Raw genomic sequence first — 13735 nt, forward strand, 5'->3', positions numbered from 1 at the left:
AGAGAGTATCATAAAGAAAATACGTGTTATACTCTAGCCATATTTAGTCATCAGAAGAAAACTAAACTAAACAAGAGGGAGATAAATGAAAAGATGAGAATGTGCATTTCAGCTGACCAAAAATTTTGCAACTACAACTCACTTTATCTTAAACATATATACTTAACACAGAAAGAAAATATTTTTAAATTGTGTTTTAGATATATACATGTAGCCTGAGTCAAACACTTCCTGATAACTAGAGGTAAGGAAGCCTGGCAGGATCAAGTTTTTATAATTAGGTGCACAAAATGAGACAAAATGAGACAAGCAAGCACAAAACTATCACAATTGAAGACAGATGCAGTAACATGTAAGGATTTCACTAGCCATTTTGACAATTCAAAAAACACGAGCTTCATTGTAAATCAAAAAGAGATTACACAATCTCTTATGAGCTCTTTTCCATGATTGTTGTTTCCTCAGTTAACGTTACTTTGCAGTATTTTAGGCCCAGTGAATTTAAGCCAGAAATATATCAATACACATTCATACACACAAAACATCCATATACATGTAGTATGTTTTTTAAACATATGAATCTTATTCAATGTGCTATTCATCTCTAAAAACTGGTTTCCTGCCTTTATAAGTCAACAGCTACGTACTTTCTGTGGTTATATCTTCCTCCTCTCTGAATTATTTCAAACCATTACCCTACCCTCCAATCTTTTCTCACCACAACTGCTTTTTCTATTCTTGCTAGTTTATCTTTTATTTTTCCTTTTTCGCGTGTCAGGAATCAGGCGGTGACGTCTTGTTCAGATATATCCCCCCACTTTCACAATCTTGGCAAATCTTTTCCATCAGTTCAAAGAAGAGCTGTAACTTTGGAGATCTTGTTTTATATGATCTGTAAGTCTCTATGTCAATTTACAGTACAGTATAAAGACTGGTCACGGAGAGTGACTTCTGCTTGCTTATCTTTTTTTCAAAGAACACCACTTTAGAAAGCAAAATTCGTAATTTCAATCCTTTACCTTATGGAAACTTCCATAAAAGATTTTCTTTACGTCATCATTATCAAAAGTTACAGTTTGAACCTCTCCACTTGTATCCTTGTTAAAGAATGACAGCACTTTGCTGGCAGCTGCAATAAATGAAAATAATAAATTTCATTTCACATGTACTACTGAAAACACCACTTACAGATAAAATGTAGCATATCACTCAATTGGGTAAACACAGGTTATATGGGTCTTAATGACCCATAAGAACATAGATGTATTTTCCTTTTGTTTTAGAGGTAATACCAAAGTTAAAGGTAGTTTAGGTGAACTATTCTTAGTTAAAAATAAAAAAGTAATTGATGTACAAAGTAAAAACAAAAAACTCTTAAAAAAAAAAAATTCCTTTTACCATGTAGGAATGCTTTGGGTTTGGAAATATTTTAGAAGAACACATGCAAAGTAATGTAAAGTATTAATTCTATATGCAATAAACATAAACATCCTTACGATCAAGCACAACTCCAACTTGTGGTTTGTAATCTCTGTCTGTAATCTGCCAAATTGCAAAAGGCTCATTGGGGGATTCAGGCAGAAGACGGAATAACAGAATGATAGTGTATGCCTGTGGCAATCCCTCTGGGTGAATCTCCCTGTTAAGACAATATGAAAATATTTTGTCACATGGAAACATGAGGAAAAGAAGACCTTCATAATTTTCTCTTTTTCAAAGAAAAGACATGAGAGTAACAGGGAAACCACAGTGTTTAATGGAACTGAGCATTTTAACTTAAATTTTAACTTAACTTTAACAAAGTACTTAAAAAAGTACTTTGTGATAAAAACCACCACATTATTTGTTAAGATGGACTCAGAGCCTGTCTTCAATTGGTCCAGGCACCATGGTTATGGAGGAACCTAGAATATGACCAAGAACTCTTGGAGATGTATTCTTGTAGCAAGATTCTGTATGAACTACACGTATTTAAAATTCCTTGATGATAAGTAAAGAAAAACGGACTGCAGCATTGCTCTGGCCTGTTTTAGACAGGCAACAGAAAACAGCACATAACTACTGCTGCCCTTGAGGCACAGATACAGTGAATGAGATATTTACTGTATTCTCTGCAATTGGTGATGTATTTGGACTCTGCATCAGTGGCAGAGCTTTAGATTTGTGATGTTCAGACTGTTAGACAAGCTGAAAGCCAAAAGTAAATAGAAACATGCATTAAATGGCCTCCAGCATTTTCTGAAGGGGAAGGGAGGGAAGGCAGGACTGTAAGAAAGGAGGTACCTTATGCTTGCCCTTAACTATTATAATGGAACTGAGAAGGGGATTTGGCCTCATGAATATAAACACAGAAACCTCAAAAATGGAAAAAGGAGCTTCTCTGTATTTTAGGCAAAGCTTATGCACCCATACAATTATGGACACTGTAGTAATAACCACATCACTAAGTCAACATCACCACACTGCACAGTGCAAGAATGAAAATATTGAAGTAGATATAGCAACACTATTTATAAGTCATATACCAAGTTATTTCAGATATGGAAACTACTATGCCATCAGGATCAGAATGCTTTTATTACTTTGCTGACTCAGCCTAAAGTGAGTTTTATTTTCTAGCATCTAATGAAAAATAAGTGCCCAGAATACACTGGTAAGTCTACTCCATCTCTTACAGCAGACAACAGACTATGTATCACAACATTCTAAAAAAATTTAATAAATATGAAGTCTGTCTCTTTATTGTCTTTTTATCATCTTACCCTGCTAAATGCAAGGTTTATCTTAATGTCAGAGAATTGAAAAATTGGGATTATCTTTACTTCCCTAGGTAATAAAAATCCAGGGTGTCAGAAACCTATCACTCCCACAGCTATAATGATATGTCAGTGAACTCAGAAAGTCCACAAGTCCTTTGCCTTTGAATTTGTAAGCTGAGAAAGCCAGCAAAAAGAAGTTATTACTTCATATACTTCAGCTCCCATGCCTGTGATCTGATCTTTACCCAGTCTTGCAGAATTGCAGATTTCAAAAGCTTGTATGGAAAGAAGATAAAATTTCCTCAAATTTTATAAGAATAATGGGCTACCTTTAGGCATCTCCTCTGACTCAAAATGACTCTTTGAAACTTACTCAAATAGATGGGAGAGGAACAAATGTAAAAAGAAAAGGAGAGAGGTACTGCTCCCCTCTTAATAAACCTGTGCTTTTTGGGGTTTTGTGAAAAAAATGTTGGTAACAATGACCATATATTTATTACCCCTCCATAATCAAGCCCTAAGACCACAGACCCTTGAAAACTCCACTTCCTTAGCCAAATACAGCAACACAAGTAAAGGAGAAACTACCCTAATGGCATCAGTGTGCTACCTACTGCAGTATGATGGTGCCTCTGCAAAAAGTGGTGCTTATCCCTCCATACTGAAACTGTTTCCCTGCAGAAGCACTGAGCTTTTTGTATGATGGAGGCTGGTGTTCAACTGCCTAAGGACAAACCGTGGATTACATGCAGTTCAAATGGTTGAGAAGTATAGTATCCAAAGAGAACAACAGACAACTGGATTAACAGCAAACAGATCACAATGGAAGAAATAGATTAGCATTTAATGAGAACAATGATAGATGTTCTTTGGAGTATATTTCTTGGAGCTCAGTAAAAAGAACATTAAATAAATGCATCTTCCATAACATCATACTAATGCTGTCATCTATAAACTCTGCTAATCCTTCCTCACCTGCTTGCTTTAAATATGAGTCTTTCAAGTTTACTTACCGTATTGGTTGGCTGACAAAGGCATTTTTGTGGAGTCTATATGCTACATAGCTTGGGAAAGAGCCCGATTCCAGTGACACGCCTTGTACAGAAGCAAAATGCTTCTCTGTCAGATTATATGATTCCAACATCTTGAAACCTTTAAATCCAAAAAGAAAATGAAAATTAAAAACACTGTAGAGCTGGAAAAGACACAAATGAACCTACACCAAAATATTAGACACTTACCAGGTGAAGTGTAACCCTCCAAGTAAATGAGAGGACAAGCTAAAAGACATGAAAAAACATATAATTAAAAATGATAAAACCTAACAGGATATGAACATATATGTACTTCATAAAGTTTTATTACCAAAAAGTCTGTGCTATTATGCATTATCAGCCAACATTTTTACATTTGTCTTACTGTGTTCTGCTCTGCGTACTGTTAAAATCTGTACTCATTACTTTTGTACAACATTTCTACTATAACTAATTCTATGGAATAAATATTTTAAGATCTAATTCATAAGAAGAAAGGAGCACAATGACACAGTCTTTCCATGAATATTTAAAGCATGAGTCAGGCTGTATCATAGATGTCAGATTCACAAGTAAAAACTGCAAATTTTTATGGCTCTTCAGGAGCCAGCAGTTGAGGCAGTTAGGGAGTACACAGTTGCACATGACAGGCCTGAGAATTTCTCATTTTTGCCATAGAAGGATTTGACTTGAGTAAACAACTGAACTTTACTGCGATAATTTTAAAACAGCATCACACACTATAGCTGCACCTCTTTAGCACCCCTAGACAGTGTGGGGGACCCACGCTGGAGCATTTTGTTCCTGAAGGACTGCACCCCATGGAAGGGACCCACACTGGAGCTGTTCATGAAGAACTGTAGCACATGGGAAGAACTCACATTGGAGAAGTTCATGGAGAACTGTCTCCCATGAGAGGGACCTCACACTGGAGCAGAGGAAGGGTGTGAGGAGTTTTCCCCTGAGAAGGAAGTAGGGACAGAAACAACATGTGATGAATTGACTACAGTCCCAGTTCCCCATCCCCATGTGTTGCTCATGAGAATGAGGAAGGGATATTGGGAGTAAAGATAAGCCCAGGAAAAAAGGGAGGGGTGGGGGAAGATGTTTTTAAGATTTGGTTTTATTTCTCATTACCCTATTCTGATTTGATTAGTAATAAATGAAAAACTAAATTCCCCAAGTCAAGTCTGTTTTGCCCATGACAGTAATTGGTGAAAAATCTCTCCCTGTCCTTATCTCTACCCATGAGCCTTTCATTATATTTTTCTCCCCTGTCTAATTGAGGGGGAGAGTGATAGGGCAGCTTTGGTGGGTAGCTGGCATCCAGCCAAAGTCAGCCCACCACACAACTGTAGCAGTGTATAAGACTAATGGCAGTGTATTAATTTGGGAAAAGGGAAAATAATGTCTTCTACTCACTTGAGGTAGCTGTCTCACACACAAAGGTGACAAGGTTATCTTGAATCTTTTCAAAGGCATCAAAGTCATCAACAATAAACACATGACGCTCACTGGGCTTGCTGGCAATCTTGGCCAGCTCATTGTAATCTACATCGGCCACACCAACCACAAAGATGCTGAAGCCTGTAAAAATAACACTTGTTACTTGAATGTAGTAAATATACATCACCATTTTTCAGGTCATATTTCACAACCCATCTCTATCATTGATTCCTCAGGCTCTACCTAGTTTTTTGCCTGTGCTTCATTATGAGCATACATTCTGAAGATCCTTCAACCCCATCTAAGCTCAGGAGGGATTAAACTGATTTTTGAATCTTTCAAAACTTTCTCCTCCCTCTTTCATTGATTTTTATTGTGCATTATCCAATCTCGCACAGCCTTGGCTACATAGTCTCATCACTCTTTCATACAAAATATACAGTTCTCTCAATTCTACAGTATCTTAAATCTGTTCTGTGTGCAAAATCTCTGTGCAGACTATTAATTATCCAGTTGTCGGTCTGTTGCCATTTCCTGCATGCTTTTCAGTTTCTCTTTCACTTTCTTAGGGTGGTATTCATCTCACCATTTTTTACTTTCCAAGTTAACAAGTCTAAGACAGTTGTCTAGTCTTCCTCTACAACCAACAGACAGACATGGGCAAATTCAGAATGCAATTCATTTCACCTCCCTAAGACACTAACTTCAAGATGGAAGAAGCCATGGTCTGCAGATGCATATCTGTTGTTCTCTTCACTAGCCACAAAAGGACCCTACGTTATTACCTTAGATTAGACATTTAGTTATTAGATGGCTTAAACCAAATGACAAGAACCCAGACCCTAGAATTTAGTCATATCACTAGGGGTACCAGCATAATCTCCTTCTTTGTCAGGGTGATTTTCCTAAAATTAGCATCTCCTTGCCTTCTATATCAAGTTTTTTTTTCCTGCTAACTCCAAGCCTTCACAGAATTCTGTCTCTGATTCATTCCTTCCTTTCCCTTCTCCCACCTAAGCCTCCATGTAATAATTTGACCTGTCTTTGCCATACCAGAAAGCAAGGAAGGAAAAAAAAACCCTCGTTGAACAATTCAGCACTATATAGAAAAAAATCTCCCACAAAATTTCACTGACATTGCACAGACATTGGAAATGCTACTTGGAGGTTGAATGCAGAATTCACATTTACTGCAAATTACAAAGCTATCTTTATTTCCATTTTTAATCTTTCAGAAATAGGATAATTATTCCTCTGTCACCAATTCTGGTGAAGCTTTGGCTGAAATACTCTGCCCAGCTTTTGCATTTAAGATGCAAAGAAACCAAAGCAAGTAGAGAGGAGAGCAAGAACAATAAGAGGTTGAGAAAACATGATCAACAGCAGGTTGAAGGAAATGGATTTGTTTAGTCTAGAAAAGAGAAGACAGAATGAGGAAATTACAACAGGCTTCAAATATGAATGCCCTTTACAGTGGAAAGTGATCAATTGCTTTCCTGGTTAACTAGGTAAATTAAAAGAAGACAACATTTTCATTAGCCTGAAGAAACACATAAGTGAAACACGAGGCAAAGCTTTTTGACTATTAGGCTAGTTAAGTACTGAAGCAGGTTATCCAGGGAGACTAGAGACTTTTATGAATAGGGTAGCCAGACATCTTTAGAAAACCTCTAGATAGAGCTGATTTTTTCAGGTCACAGAGCCAGGGATGATGACCACTGATGGTTTACATGCCTGTGATTTCAGTAAGGAAGTACATAATTTCCTTACTCTGGGAACAGAATTCCAGGCAAATCATGAACTGATATGCAGAACTGATGGGTGCAGGGACAGGAATAGATTATTAGATTCACATAAACCACATTCAGCAAATCTGAAGAGGAAGTGCAATGTTCCTCAGCTCAAAAGTCAATGAAGGAGTCAGTTCGGACCCAGCTCCACCAAAAGCACACACTTTAAATGGAGATCCACTGGTTTATACCCAGTAAAACATAAAGCTCAAAAAGCCAGGCCCATTATATCAAAAGCAGTAAAATGGAGCAGAGTTCCCTATGTTCCTGGGGGTCCACACAGCAAGGAGAGAAAGAACTAACCAAAATTCACATATGTGAAATGATATGCATGAGAAATTACTTGAAAGCCTTGGGAAGCCACATCCTTCCCCTGAGAGAAGACTGGAGAAAAGAAAAGTAAGTCTGGCCCAGAGATTCTAAATCCTTTGAGTAGTTTTGCATTTTTCCCAAATACTCAGAATATGTTTCTGTGTCCATAAATTATGAGTAAAGGATTCCCAGATAACTGAAGCACCACTTATAATTTCATTGCTAAACACATCAGGAACTGAAACAGCCAGGTAGTGTGAATTTCTTACCAGAGTGCTGTATGACTGTTGCTGCTTTCCTCACCTCATCCTGAGACCGACCATCTGTGACAACAACAAGTACCTTGGGAACACCTCTCCTCATGCCACTCTCCCAAGTCAAAACCTTTTCTTTGATAAATGTTAGGGCTTTGCCTGCAAAGCATACAATGAACAAGGAGTCAGCCATATTATCCATGAGAAAGAATTATTTTGAAAGGACAACAGCCACACAGCACAAACAGAGGAACATAAAAATCTGATTGTTCAGCCATGCAATATTAGGATAATGAGTCAGTTTCTGAAAATATTTTATGTTAAAGAAATATGATTGCTGCTCAGAATTACCTGTCCTCGTGTTTCCTCCTCTGTACTGAACATTTTGAAGAGCTCCCAGGGCCTGGGCCTTGTCATCAAAAGTATTCAGTTTAAATTCAGATTTTGCCTCATCACTGTACTGCACAAATGAAACCTGAAATGGAATATATCACAGTGCTGTCTCACACCTCCATGTTCAGACCAACAGCCTCTGTTTAAATATTTATTGTGGTATATTAGTAAGCATTAAATAATTGAAATATCTTTTTCACATACATACACATACATATCTACATACACTGATATCACCCAAGCAATGTGCACACAACACTTCTTTCGTTCTCGTTCGTGTATGAAATGTGATGTGATCTTAAATACATATTGTTGAATTATTCCTATTATTATGATGCAGTATATTATTATGATGCTTATTCTCTGCTTCTGAGCAGACACACAGTATCTACAAGCCCTCTTCCAGGTTTGTTTAGGAAATAATTTGGCAATGAATGTCAATAAAGTTGGATATATACAAAATTGTGTACTATCTTGCCTTAAATACTGGAATACAATCACTGAATGCTTATTCTGAAATTATCTGTTTAGTGGACCCATATTACCTATCTTTAGGATAGGATGAAGAGACTTCTGCAAATGCCTCTCCTGAAGGGATTCTGCCTATTTAGAGGGGTTCTAAGCAGCTCAATAAGACAAGGCTTATGGCATGCCAGCAGGACTCTACATGTACAAGACTTCTTTCTTGCACTGAGAAATTAAAACATAACCCTCACTGAACAGTCAGATTGTCCCCAAAACAGATTTCTGATATGAAACAGAGAAAACCTAGTGTATAACAACTATATAAGACAGTGTTCCAGTTGTTGATACCCTATACAAAGAAACAAATATAAATAATTGACCATATGTGGACCATACATCAACCCAGTTTCTCTGCCTGGAGGATTCACACACACTACAACTTTCATCTTTCACAATAGTAACCTCTCAGGATAGAATGGATTCCCTTTGCATTTACAAAATGACCAATACATTTCATAAATAATGACATACGCATACACATACACGTGTTGTACGATAATCTAATACCAAACAAATGACAGCATTCTGAAAGAAAGGACAAATCACATGCAACTTTAGTAATTCAGCTTCAATCTTCAGTTTCTCTCCAAAATGTACCCAATGGAAATAACAAACCTACCTGGATTCCAGCAGGATTAATCAAGTCAAAGGCTCCTACTGTATTAAAAACAAATTTCACTACTTTGTTGAAGTTATCATCACCAATACTCCAGGAAGCATCAGTCAAGAATACTATGTCTGCTTTGGCACCTCTGCATACTGAAAGACCAAGAAAAAGAACACTTAAAACACATCAATCGTATCACTATGAAATAAAGCACATCATTGCCTTTAAAATTTGAAAATCCAAGAATGCTAAATATTCAGCAAACTTCTATTAGCATGCAGCCAACCTGGCAGATGGCTAATGCTCAATACAAAAACAGTTATTAAAATTTTTCAAAGAAAAGTTCAAAAAGTGAAGAAAAGCTCAAGAATCAAATTTCAACGTTTTAAATTACTTTTTCTTTTTTTTGCTGAGCAACTAACATAAAACATAAATTGTCTCCCGAGGGCAGACAGACTCACAGACTTGCTCCAGAGCTATAGGCTATCATGCATTTTTTCCCTAAATGCTGTTCTAAATCAGAAAATGTTGAAATCTATTAAAGCTTGAGAGCAAATGGATGGCTTTAGGAAACTGCTCTATATTTTCCTAAAATGCTGTGCTAGCTTTAAATCTACTTAAATTTATGAAAAATAGAATTAAACTCTGAAGCAGTAGAGCAACTACACAAAAATAATGAATAATTCTGCAAAGAAACATACCATCCCGAGCTGGAGGGATTGTAGGAGGTGGAGGAGGTGTAGGTGGTGGAGTTGGTGCCTCTGTAGGTTTGAGGACTAAAATGAAATAATAATATTTTTATTTCATATACATTATTTAATTCAAGGAAAAGCTCTAGATTATGTAATATATTACCACACAGAAAGACTCTAGTCTTTTCTCACTAATCTTACCCATGTAACATTGGCAAAGAAAAATTTTTATATTATAAGAATAATGAGATTATAGCTATTGTTAAAACAAAGGTACATGATTTCATTGTAACAGGAACACTTTTACATGAGCTGAGTAACACTGTACTCTGATAATGCATCCATTAGGAAACGCTTGGTTTGAAGAAGAGCATAGAATTTTTCTTTCCGCCATAAAGTCCAGTTGACATTACACTGAGAGAAACAGGAAAGAAGATCACTTAAAAAAGGTATTGAAAGGCATTTAGGAGGAAGACAAGTTCTACAGATGATACAAGCTCTACAGTCAAAACTAAAGGTTCACAGCATCTATTATCTACCTGTATGCTCCCCCATAGAGACTGGAGGTCCCTCGAGGTTAGGGGTCTGAACAAAGATGGTAGCATTGTATTCTGTGTCTGGTGAGAGGCCAGTAAAACAATGGCTCGTTTCTGATGCACGTACTGTGATTTCCTGCCCTCTAGAACCTGTCAAAAAAAGTCCAATTGAAAGAAAATTAGAAACCACTATTTCCCTTTTAATATGTGTACAAATAAGTGCAAAAATTAGAGACCTCTTTAGAGGAGGTTGGAGTGGATGGGACATCTTATTCTTGTCCTGTAAAAGCCTTTCTAGACCAACATTGCAGTGTATTTGTGAAACCTAGGTAACTAGCAGATTCCCAATAATGAAAGATAACTTGACAATAAGCAGCACTCCCTCTTTGCAGAGCTTTCACCACTCCACAAAACCAGGCAATGTTCAGAGCTTTAAAGCTCAACCAGATGTATCACGGCTTCTGGTGAGTGCTTGCCATCATCTCAAATAAGTGGTGGTGTTGCTGAAATAAGACAATTATGTTTCCATAAAATGCAAAAAATTAAATGCACTTACCATCAGCTGGGTTTAACTTCAGTCTGTAGGAAGTTGCTGACCGATGTGGTGACCATCGGATACAGAAAGTATCCCAACCAACTTTGTAACTTGTTAGGTCACTGACATTCAAATATACTGTGAACAGAGATAAATTGTTTTCTGGAAAACAGTATGTAATGGATGAAGTACACAGAAATGAGAATTATATTAGTAGTTCTGGTCCAGAATTTGATTTTTTTTAAATACCCACAGAAGGAAAGAGCAGTTCTAGCCAATCTCTTCATTTTCTGTTATGCCCTAGAGACCACAACCTAGCTATTTATAAAGGCTGCAAGTCTGATACCTTTCCCATATTGGGTAACAACCCATTTTATGAGTTTTCATATGAAGTAAGTTGAGTTTTTTATAAAATAAGAAGCTTTCAAAAATGAGAATCAGACACATATATATGGCAGTATGAAAAGAATGTATTGAGTCAACAAAAATCAAGATGCTTAATCCATCTTAACTGAAGAAATTTTTAGAAGTTTCTTAGCTGAGGCCATCAACAAAATCATCTCCTTCTGAAAAGCTGAACTTTCAATCACTGGACATTCCTGCGAGATAAAAGCAGAGCGGCACAAAGCCTAGACCTGCTTAGCATGGTTAGATTCTGTAGCACCCTGGAGACAGTTAAAGATTGACTCCAGCTATAGCTGAATAAAATTTTAGAAAGCAAACTAGAAAAATTTATATCATCAAATCAAAGATTTTATTTCCATTACTTTTCCTATGTCTACATCATAGACAAATTACAGATATTCTCTTTGAGAGGATATTCAGCCTTTCTAACAACCAGCCTTAAAAAGCCTCTCTTAATCAACATTATCTCAGAGCAACATATGTATATAGCATGACTACAACAAAATTATTTTTACTTACATGTAGTGCCTTGATCTGTCAAAGGTATACTCATTCCAGAATCATACTGGGCATAAACATTCACATCATAAGTAGTACTGGGAGACAGATTATGCAAGGTGTAGGAAGTCACTTCTCCCACAAAAACCTCCATGGGCTCATTTGAACCTTGAATTGAAAGGAAGCATTAATTATGTTTGTGTTTGATTTAAGTTACAGAAAAGTATGCATATTGTTGTACTGTCACATAAAACAAGGTTCTGAAGGACTTTAGTACCTAAATACCTAAAAATCCAATGCTCATCTCACATACACCAGTTCATATCCTCAGAAGAACAAGAGATATTAAAGAGATTAAAGAGATTAAAGCCAAATCTGATCCAGAACTTTGTCTAATCACTGTATTAAAATTTAAACATACAATTCAATCTCTGTAATTGAATGTATGAAACACTGTATGAAAATCCATAAGCAAAGAAAAGAAAGAAATCCTTTAACACAAACACTTTATGATACATATGATTTCTTTTCGAATTACCCATTAGCCACTCACTATTCTGAAAGTGGTATCGTTGGAACGAACAGGCTTTCTTACCCACAGGTTTGTAGACAATTTTATAGCCAAGAACAGGGGATGGTGAAGGATCCCAGGAAACTCTGAATCGTGTATACCATTCATCAGTTATATACATATTCTGAGGAGGAAGCAGGCCAACTAAAAAGAAAGAAAACCACTCTAATTAGACTACTGATTGTTTTTCAACCTCTACAAACTTACATTGTAACTCTGTCAGGTAATAATCACATCAAAGACATACTTGACATAATGAAACCTTAACAATTTTGAAGTGCTCAAGGAATATGTGTCTTAAATTTAAAATATATATATATATACAACAGTAAAACTAATTACCAGTTCTGCCATTTCCAGTCAGTTGTCCACCATCTCCGTCTTCGTACACAGCCACAACAGTAATTTTATATGGTGTATCTGATTGTAGTGGTTGTAGTATTACATTATTTCTTATCCCAGGAACTGTTGTCTAGAACACAAAAGAAACAGAGGTAAACAAACTCACAGTCCTGTATCTGATCAATAATGACAGCAACCAAAAATTTGTTTTGACTCTTGGTGCACTTTTTTTTATATTCACTGTAGATAGTCACTTGGGGTATTTTAAGGGTTATACCCTATAAACAATTATTAGTATTTGTTACTTTAAATTATAAAACACTGTCGTCATCAAAAAGATGAATCAAATTGACTCTTCAGTCCCTGCCCTCACATCAGACTGAGATCCTGCATTTCATCACCAAGATTTCAGTCTGTTCCCTCATAGAAAAGAAAAAGTCATGATGATGTGCTTGGAGACAGAAAAGACAGAAAAAAGATCCTAAAATGGGGATGGCAGTCAAAAGTCATCATGCTATTCATGAGCTTCATTTCTACCTTTTCATTATCCTCATCTTAGGATATAATTTTCTTGGCAGAAACAAGTTAGCCTGAAAAGGAAGCTCTAAATATTTTTATATGTAAAAACACACCTATTTATGCATCTTTCAATCTCCCCGGCTTCCTGGTGCAGCCATGCACTATTGCTCCCTTCTAAAAAAACACAGGTATAATACAAAAAGTGATGCTGCTCCATAAAGTGGCCATAAAGCACTGAAACTATGGAAAGTAACTTGAGATATCTATCTGAAAAGTGTGTCCCAGTCAACATTTTCCATTATTGATAAAAATTGTTGAGATTTGCTGTTTTTATGAAATGTCAAGTATTTTCTACAAAAAAGATGTATGTGTTGAAAAATATGAGTGCCTTGATTAACAGATCCACCAAGGCATTTTCAAATAATGTTTTTTTAGCATGCCCAATGCAATAATATATAAGCAGTAATAGCATTTTAATAGCACTCCAAACAAATTACATTTTGGCTGGTGGCAGTCA

At 36.4% G+C, this 13735-nt stretch overlaps 1 protein-coding gene across 1 annotated transcript in view; it reads right to left on the minus strand.

Annotated features, from left to right (window-relative positions):
- COL12A1 (collagen, type XII, alpha 1) overlaps positions 1-13735 on the minus strand; it is a 59946-nt gene that overhangs the window by 26613 nt on the left and 19598 nt on the right. Inside the window, exons 22-35 of the mRNA XM_010010294.1 lie at positions 12700-12829; positions 12382-12501; positions 11808-11954; positions 10905-11021; positions 10352-10498; positions 9822-9896; positions 9133-9272; positions 7947-8070; positions 7611-7754; positions 5216-5380; positions 4001-4039; positions 3773-3911; positions 1497-1639; positions 1020-1129 (exon numbers count right to left, since the gene is read on the minus strand). Of these exons, the coding sequence (XP_010008596.1) occupies positions 1020-1129; positions 1497-1639; positions 3773-3911; positions 4001-4039; positions 5216-5380; positions 7611-7754; positions 7947-8070; positions 9133-9272; positions 9822-9896; positions 10352-10498; positions 10905-11021; positions 11808-11954; positions 12382-12501; positions 12700-12829 (1740 nt within the window). The remainder of the gene's footprint in view (positions 1-1019; positions 1130-1496; positions 1640-3772; positions 3912-4000; positions 4040-5215; positions 5381-7610; positions 7755-7946; positions 8071-9132; positions 9273-9821; positions 9897-10351; positions 10499-10904; positions 11022-11807; positions 11955-12381; positions 12502-12699; positions 12830-13735) is intronic.

Source organism: Nestor notabilis, unplaced genomic scaffold (genome assembly GCF_000696875.1).
Source record: "Nestor notabilis isolate BGI_N333 unplaced genomic scaffold, ASM69687v1 scaffold3570, whole genome shotgun sequence".
Lineage (NCBI taxonomy): Eukaryota > Metazoa > Chordata > Aves > Psittaciformes > Psittacidae > Nestor > Nestor notabilis.